A 9,468-nucleotide genomic window follows, 5' to 3' on the forward strand; every position below is an offset into this window, starting at 1 on the left:
TCTAATACTTGATGAAGGCGCCTTAAGCTTCATTTCTAGTTTACTTTCTCCTTTGTTTTGACTTCCGAAGCTTTACCAAATTTCCGGCCTTCTCCTCGAGCAGGCTTCCGACCCAGCTTCTCATCCCTCGAACGTCGCGCACGTTCTTTTCGTCTACCGGTGTACTCTTCCGCAGCTCTTTCGTCCTTCGGACGCACCGAGTCTGTTGGCTCCCTTCCCGTGTCATCCTTCTCGCTAGCTGGGTCTTCCGCTTGACTTCCTGCGCTCCAAAGTTCCTGCATACTTAGACACATGGATCAAATAACAAGCAGGACCTAACCTAACTTGGTTGATCACATCAAAACACCCACGGGGTCCAACAATTTTCCCCTTTTTGATGTGCATCAACCCAAGTTCAAGTTAGGATAAAAACAAACAAATAGTAATTTAAGAAAAATTACTAACCTAACATTGTAAGTACAAAAATTGCAATAATAGAATTTGCAACCTCAAATATTAAGATTTTTGATTTTCCTAACTCCCCCTAAACTTGTACCTAACTCTCCCCCTTTGATCACAACAAAAAGAGTAGGGAAAAAGGGAATCATTTGTAAAGAAAATTTCTAAGACATAATTATCTTTAAGAATTTTCAAAGAAATTTTGAAGTTAATCAATTATTAATGTTTGCTAAACATATTTTTAAAAGGAATCACTTGCAAAATGACTTAAAAAATTTGTTTGAGAAAAATTTCTAAGTAAAAAGAAATTTACTAGAGGAACGCTAAGTAGGTTTTAAAATTTAAATTATTTTCAGAATAATTTTTAAGTAAAAACTTAGTTAAGAAATGATTTTAACTTAAATAAATTGAGAATTTTCTAAGTCACAATTTTATGAAAAAAAAATATATTTTTCTGGAAAAAATTATATATTTTTTTTTGAAGAATTTCCAATAAAATGTTTAAAAAAAATTGAAAGCATTATATAATTCTAATTTTAATGCTTTTATCAGAAAGTTAATTAAACATTTTTTTTCGATATTTTGGCTTCCAGGTCGTGGCGAGACACTAGGCCTTCTTGGTTATTGGAGCAAAAACTACTTCCTTAGACAAAGCCTTATAAAGAAACTCATTATTTAATTTCTTCTGAAAGTCTTAACTTAAAGAATTTTAACCTAGTAAAGATTTTGGAACCCGGTATAGGTTCCTTGCTACAGGGTTAGCTAAATATTTGGGTGGTACATAAGTCTTGGGAATCTTTCTAAGTTGTCCCTGATGTTTTCTTATATACCAATTTAGCTTTACATAAATTTCAGGTTTTGATTTTTGAAAAAGATTTGTTTTTGAACATGCAGCAATTTTTAAATTTTCAATTTGTATTTTCAAATTGTCATTTTCTAATTTTAAGTTGTTAAATAACTCTAAGAGGCATGATTCTTCTAATTTTAATTTTAATTTATCATTTTCTTTTTCTAGTTTTGCTAGATCTTTCGTAAGTACTTTGATAAATTAAAACGACTGAGTGGGAGTGAGATCACGTACCTTGCTTACCTCACTTGGTGATGCTCCCCCTTCATCGTAGCTTTCCTCTTCTGATTCTCCCCCTTGATCTATGCTCATCTCTAAGTTCGAGTCATCTTCAAAGAGATGGTTGGCCATCAATGCTATTTCTAAGAAGGCTTCGACTTCTGACTCGGAGGAGGAAGAATCGTCCCATGTAGCCTTCAGACTCTTGCGTTTGGAGGACTTTGGTCTTTGAGACTGCTCCTTGTCCCTTTTCTTTAATTTAGGGTAATCATCCTTGATGTGTTCTTCTTCGTTGCAGTTGTAGCATCGAACCGTCCTTTTATTGTGTTGATGTTTTTTGACTGCGATATAAATTTATTAGTTTTAATAAATTTATTTAACTTTCTTACCAAAAGAGCCGCTTCAGATACGTCGATCGACGCTTTAGAGTCGGGATCGTCCTTTTCGGCTTGTAGGGCAATATTAAGATTGGGCTTCTCTACTTGTTTAGGCTCTGCAATTCGAGACTCGTGAAATTCAAATGTAGAGAATAAACTTTCTAAGGTACTTACCTCAAAGTCCTTAGAGATGTAGTAAGCATCTACTAAGGACATCCACTCTGGAGTTCTTGGGAAGGCGTTGAGCGCATACCGGATAGAATCTCGGTTCGTTACCGATTCTCCGAGATTGGTCAGTTGCGTTATTAGCTCTTTGATTCTCGCCTGAAGTTGCGCTGCCTTCTCGTCGTTGTTCATCTGGAGATTTGTCAACTGGGTCCGGAGGATGTCTCGCCTTGCTAATTTCACTTCTGAGGTTCCTTCGTGGAGCTCCAGGAATTTTTCCCAGAGGTCTTTAGCGGAGTTGTAGCTTCCGATCCGACTTACCTCCTATGGTGGCAGGACGCTGAGCAGGTGGAACTCCGCCTTTCCGTTGGCCATGAAATCGGCTTGCTCCTTCTTCATCTAGTTGTATTCTTCCTTAACTTTAGGTGCTGCAAAATCATATTTCATAATAAGAAGAATATCAAACTCTGTCTTGAAGAATACTTCCATTCGGCGTTTCCACGTAGCGAAGTCTCCATCGAACTTCGGGGGATGAATGCTTGTTCCGGCCATCATCTTGATCTTTGTGCTTCAGTCGAGCGGTTAGTCCTTCTGAGGCGGTCTGACTCTGATACCACTTGTTCGTGCAGCGGAGCCGACAAGAGGGGGTGAATTGCCTGAAAAATAAAAGAGTATACCCTCCTTAAGACTTTCAACTCAAAAGAAAAAATGCAACAGTAATAAAGTAAACTAAAAGAAAAAGACTCAACAATTTACTTGGTTACAACCAAGAAGGTTGTTAATCTAAGGCAGTAGAAAAAGCTCTGAAAGATTTCCTTCTTTGAAGGCGGAGAAGTCTTTTACACACTAGAAGCTTAGAACTATTGCTAGAGATGAATACAGAGTTGAACGCTTTATTGATTTCTCATTCTTAGGTCCAGGGGCCCTTTTATAGCTCCTGGAAAGTCTATCCCGTAGGTCAAAGGGGCCTCCAACTAAGGTCCAAGGCGCCTCAGCTCGGGTGAATGGATAGAACTCTATCCAATCGTCAACGGTCGTTTTGACCAAGGCTGAGGCGCCTCAAACAAGAATGAAGGCGCCTCCAATACTTGATGAAGGCGCCTTGAGCTTCATTTCCAGCTTACTTTCTCCTTTGTTTTGACTTCCGAAGCTTCACCCAATTTCCGACCTTCTCCTCGAGCAGGCTTCTGACCCGGCTTCTAGTCCTTCGAACGCCGCGCACGTTCTTCTCGTCCACCGGTGTACTCTTCCGCAGCTCTTTTGTCCTTCGGACGCACCGAGTCCGTCGGCTCCTTTCCCGTGCCGTCCTTCTCGCTAGCTGCGTCTTCCGCTTGACTTCCTGCGCTCCTAAGTTCCTGCACACTTAGACAGAGGGATCAAATAACAAGCAGAACCTAACCTAACTTGGTTGATCACATCAAAACACCTACGGGGTCCAACAAAAATCACATGCGTGAGAGCTCTCCAATGGTGTTAATAGCTTATTAATGTTGGTCCAAGAAACACAATATGATCAAACCTAGGTTTTTATGTTGGCAAATGGTTAAAAGTTAAGTCTATTTGCAGTTTGATGTGCTTATCAAGTTTACAAGAAAGTCCTAATTGAGTCTAAACAAGGAAGTCTTGGTTAGAGAGACTGGGCAAGAAAATCTTGTTTGGTGGGTTTGCTTAGGAAATCTTGACAGATCGTTGATATAAGACAAGAAGCCCTGGGGTCGACGACACCTAGTAAGAAATCTAGACGGATTGAGGACCGGAAGTCTAGCGGAAAGTCCTGAATTCGAAATCAAGTCGAGCAAAAATCCAAATAGATAGAGGGAACCAAGGTTTGACACCGAGTAAACTCTCTCGAGTAGAGCGATGAGGACACGCTCTGGGAAGGAAAGTAGTAGGTGTTGGTTCAACCTAATGTTTCACAGGAGACTTGAAGTTGAGACCGAACATCTATAAAACCGCCAATCATAATTTTACTATGTCTATGCTAACACTGTGATACAAGAAATAACAAATTAAATCGAAATTGGCGGGAAACAGCGAACTCCAAGCGCCTAGAGTGGTTCCAGGCGACAGGAGGTCCGGGCACCCCGAGTGGATCTAGGCGCTCGGATAGCTCGAATTCCAACCTGCGTCCAGGTGAGGTGACATGCCATGATTGGACGATGCATATTAACTTCTAGGTGTCCGGGACGGATTCAGGTGCCTAGGAAGGGAAAAAGTCGATGCAGATAGAGTTCCGTCTAGATGCTGCTATGTCAGCAGTCCAGGTGCCCGGAGATGACTAACCCACCAGATGGCTAACCCACCAATGGAGGTGGATTAGATAAGCCAAGATGGGGGTATCCAGAGTTGGTATAAGCGACCGAAATACCTAATAAAAGAGCCATCGAATGGCAGCCTCAACACATTGATTGATCCAAAACTTAGTTATTTTCTGTTGAAGAATTCAAGCTCCACCACATGTTGTTACATCGTCAAAAAACTACACTCAAGCTACAACTACACAACACTTCAAGCCTAGTTTTGGATAACCTTCATTTGTTGTAGTTGTATCATATTCATTTCTTTTGTACTTATCTATCTAAGGGTCAGTAAGCTTGTTTTCTATCCTACCATTGTAAAAGAAACAAGCCTTTTTCCCTTTTAGAAAGAAAGTTAATAATGATTGATTATCGAAATCAATCAAATTGATTGCGAGTCTGAAATAGTAGTCTTAAGACGGTAAATCAAGTAAAATTATCATGTCTTTTTCCTACTCTCTCTTTGTTGGTTCGATGCACAAATTTATTTTTTGAATTATTATTGAACGCGTATGAAGTGTGTTATTCACCCTTCTAGTATTTTTTCGATCCAACAATAATTAAATTCTACTTATTTAGTTGAGATGTCTTCATTGTTGGATGAATATTTTATATTTTATTATCATACTAAGAGGTTCTCTATTATTTCATTACAATTAGTATATTTTTATAGATTCAATTTCTTAATCATGTACTAGCCTTGTGAAAATAAAACTTTATTATCTAAATATATAATTGATTGAGTTTGATAATTTGATTGAATAATTGTTATTAATAATGCACTATAGTGTGAACATTTATTTATTGAAAACAAAAATTGAAATATGACATTCTTTAGTTGTATTGATTTTCAACAATACTTATTTATCATATTATTTAATATTACTTAACATGTTATTTCTAGATAAAATTACAAATACAAATACTTGAATGTAAATTATATTCAATCTAAATTAAATTTGATAAATTTTTTATGTTGGTTTATAATTTATTTATGTTTATTTTTATTAATCCTACCATAGAAGTGCAAAGTTTAGGATTTTCCTTAGCAATTAGATCTAAGAACATTGGCCGAACACTGACCATCTAAATAAGCCTATATAAATACTTCTTGATCCAATGATAGATTGAGCATTTCTAAAATAGTCAATTTAAAGAATTTGGTACTTACTGTTAATTTAAAAAAAATAAAAGAAATAGTATTTTGGCCTAAAGAAAGTGGACTCAAGAGTCGATAAGAAACGTAAGACATGAGAATGCCTTAACCACAGTACATGACAAACTAATCATATAGAATAACTTCCTTAAGAACCACATTTAGTGATAAGAAACACAAGAGTACCTTAAACCACAATATATAACAATATATATCACAGATGACTCGTCAAATAGATTTTCCATATGAACCACATGATACATTTTTTAGCCGAAGTTGCCGAATAAGCAGCAACATGTTTAACCGCATAAAACACTTGACTAATAAAATAGAATTTAAAAATGATAGAGTAATTCCAATAAGAGATCTGTGTACACAGCTGGGAGTCCCTTATGACATATGCGACATGTTTAAATCACAAAATACAGCAGTCCTGACTAGATAAAGTAACAACCTTGCCGAGACTGCCTATGTGCATGACAGGTGACTGACTAATCAAACAGAATACAACTTCCAACTTCTATGAGAACTATGTACAAGGCAGAAAATGAGGTTATACATCTCTCATCTCTTTTAAAAAGTAGAGATCGAGTGATTCTGGAAATAAATGGTTTGTCACGACATTATCAATTAGTTGGACTTGAAAGGACATCCACAGTGGAGGCACCAAACTCAGCAGTTGTAGGCATTTCCATCACCATGCCTTGCTCCCAGTCATCACCCAACAACGGCTTTGAAACAATGTCACTGTACTCCGTATCCAACTCAAGTCGGTCTCTGTCGGCCCACAAAGGGCCAATTTCAATGGTATCATCTATGTTATGGAAGTTCAATAGGTTGTCCTCTGGCATAGGCCATTGCCAGTTCTCTGTGGCACCAAACTCATTCACGCTGTTGCTGTCAATTTCATTTGCCATCATCCTCAACATGTCCTCCACAGAGAATTCATCCTCTGGCGCTTCAGCAGATAAAGGTGCCTCTTGCAAGAAACCAATACTATCGTTGTGATGAGACTGGAGCTCCTCTTTGACTTCAGCTTTAGGATCTCTAATCTGATCCTCTTGAGAAATGGAGGCACCAATCACAGCGGGACAATTATGTGAAGCTGAAGAAGCAGACTCCCATGACTCTTCCCATGGCATAGCCTCCGGAAAGTTAAGGCGGGACAAGTTACCATACATAGCTCTTGCAGCCTCATCATAAGCAAGGGCGGCTTCAATTGCAGTTTGGAAAGTTCCGAGCCAAAGGCGATTCCCCCGGTTAGGTTCTCGGATCTCAGCGACCCATTTGCCCCAGGTGCGTTGTCTAACACCACGGTACTGGCAGCTAGTATTTTCTGGCCCTCCTTTGCCTCTCATACAACCTTTCTTTGAACCTTTAGCAGGTGGTTTCGGAACTCGCTTCTCATTCTCATTGGAGCAGTCGAGCTTTTGATTATGCTCTCTCCACCAGGAGATAGTTTCTGCCACAGATTCGTTGCCATTCTTCCCCCTGCGTGCTCTCTTTTTTCTTCAGGAAAATCACAGAAATTAGAAAGCGGGTAAACAGAAAATTTTGCAAAAAGCCAATAAGGACATTAACAAGCGAAATGGTAAACAGAGGAAAGGCCTCCCTCAAGACATCAATATAGACTACAAAAGAACACGCAGAGGATACAGAAAAGGTATAAGTGAGGAAACAGAACACTGATCAGTCATCTTTATCTCTCATCGAAACCAAGAATTAATAAGAGCCATAGAGTCGAAGACAGCAAACAAAGAAAACATTTAAAGGCAACATAGAAGACGCTTCACACGGGCTCAATTGAGGTTACGCAGGAGAATTTTTCGCGAACAAATCATGCAGGTTCACGCGCACACATACACAAAACAATTGCCAGAAATACAACTTACATGGAAGTCTGATTTTACTTAGAACTGGTCTGCATGTACTGGAATTAAGAACCAATCTTGATAACAAAGCTGTGTGCTATCTTGTCAAAAGCAAGAGAAACATGAAGTTAACATTAAAAACATCAGAAAGGATTCCAATATCATACTTACATGCACCGCGGAATAAAACAATCAATCACCTGCGCCTCAGATCTAGTCCAGCATAATATCACAAAACAACATGGAGTGTGAGTATAGAAGAAGGCTTAAAATCTAAATCAATGAATTCCAGAAACTCGTATTAAAATTGCATAACTTGTGGAAGACGATAAATACAACAAGCAAAATAAAACTTCGGGTTATAATCTGTTCAGACCAAGGTAAACAAGCTTCACCTTGACAACACTTTGTCCTAAGTCCTAACTTCCCTAGAAATCAGGTTTTCCACTAAAAACAAAACCATCACAAAATCAGCATTTGTTAGGTTCTACAGTCTGGAGTTAGAAACATTCTATAATCGTGAAAAATTGTTGCCATTTTGGAAGAATAAAGTGAAGGAATCATCAATTGTCACTACCATGTAGAAGTGTAGAACCATTTCGCACAATACAACTTTGCCAAACATAAATTGCACATGCATCCTTACTATCATGACTGGAAATCACTTCGGGGTATCATCGTTGTGGGTCAATGTTGTCAACTTGCATAATTTATAAGAGGAAAACAAAAGCTTCAAAGCATCAAATTATTCCTCGAGAGTGAGCAACAGAGAACTATTAGATCGATTGTTACCTACAGATTCGTTATTACGCACCAACCTAAAACCTTTATATCAAAACGCAAAATCCTCCCTCTGATACTTCTATGCACAAGAGGGAGATACTAGTCAAGAACATAATTTCTGTAACATCAATCAAGTGAAGAACAATCATCATCTTGACAATCAAAGAACCTTTATCATTGAATCTTTAACAAAGAAAAACACTCAGATCTATTCAATTAGCTCCCGCCAAAAGTATAAATGCCCTACTAGCACCAACCAAATCCAAGCACTGCAAACGCTAATTCACTTTTTTACGGAGGGGTACTCAACTGTTTGAATCTAAACCGGTTTCACCTTAGGTTTCTCAGTTTAAATCACTAAAAGCTGTTAAAGAGTACGAGAGAGACAATTCAATCCAAACTGCAAAGACACTAAAGTAAATCCCAAACATAACCAGCTAGAGAAACCGTATTAGGTAGTTCCCCACACCCTCAATCGCACACCACCGCCCAAATGATGTTTTTCTTCTCATACGACACGGAATTCGAGTGAATCCGGAGATGTTTCGATAGGTAACAGTGATCTTCCAACTTCGCCCAAGTTAGTATGTTCAATCAATAACCTCCCATTGCCAAGAGCTATATCCGCTAAAATTTCCTTTCTATCGTAAACCCTTGAGTCCAAAATGGATAAATTTCAAACCTGGCATATCTAAGGGGGAAAAAGAGACAGAAAGAACCCACAAGCCTATAAAGTCAGTCCAACAAGAAAGGAAGAGTGAGAAACAGTGCCAAAACAACGCCAATTAAGCGATGAACACAACAGGCACGAAAAGCACAAATTTAAACGATCTGAACCAAATCGAGCGCAGAGAAAGTTGACTAACGAAGCTTTTCGAAAAGAATGGATCAAGGATCGGTTGGTGCAACGAAATTAACCATACCTATTCGTCTCCATCATCCTCGCCATCTGTTTGTTCTTCGTCTGCTTCTTCTTCTTCTTCTTCGGATTAGGTTTCTCCACAATCGTTCTGATCTCCAATTGCTTTTTAGGTCTGGAAGCTTCGATTTATCTTAAGCTGTAAGGAATCATCATCCTTTAGAGGTCGAAATATTTTAATAGCAACGTGGCGAATGCGTTACCAGGTCACGTGTGAGATGACGTGTAGCGATATGAGCGCTGCCACCCCACGTGTCGGCCGAAGCTTCCAGGAAGTGCGACGACCCGCTGATGGCAGCGCCAGCCTTGACGTAGACAGCTACTCACATCTAGTCATACACGTGGCCTTCAATAGTCGTACGGTCGTCTTGAGTGTCCAAGTTCAGCCTAGATAAT

At 38.9% G+C, this 9,468-nt stretch overlaps 1 protein-coding gene across 7 annotated transcripts; it reads right to left on the bottom strand.

Annotated features, from left to right (window-relative positions):
- Positions 1–5,820: 5,820 nt before the first annotated feature.
- Positions 5,821–9,217, bottom strand: LOC122002721 (dehydration-responsive element-binding protein 2A-like). 7 transcript variants are annotated; one of them, XR_006117707.1, is made up of 4 exons: positions 9,077–9,215; positions 7,542–7,583; positions 7,392–7,467; positions 6,846–7,008 (listed from the first exon to the last, which is right to left on the bottom strand). XR_006117707.1 is itself a non-coding variant. In XM_042557996.1 (2 exons), the coding sequence occupies exons 1-2, from the start codon at positions 9,100–9,102 to the stop codon at positions 6,126–6,128; spliced, it is 909 nt and encodes a 302-aa protein (XP_042413930.1). In that variant the 5' UTR covers positions 9,103–9,217; the 3' UTR covers positions 5,821–6,125. The 7 variants fall into 7 exon arrangements, 2 of the variants coding, with proteins under 2 accessions (XP_042413930.1, XP_042413931.1); XR_006117708.1 differs by having other exon boundaries at positions 7,392–7,471; XR_006117706.1 differs by having other exon boundaries at positions 7,392–7,583.
- Positions 9,218–9,468: the final 251 nt, after the last annotated feature.

The sequence above is a fragment of the Zingiber officinale genome, chromosome 7A, assembly GCF_018446385.1.
Source record: "Zingiber officinale cultivar Zhangliang chromosome 7A, Zo_v1.1, whole genome shotgun sequence".
Taxonomy (NCBI): Eukaryota; Viridiplantae; Streptophyta; class Magnoliopsida; order Zingiberales; family Zingiberaceae; genus Zingiber; species Zingiber officinale.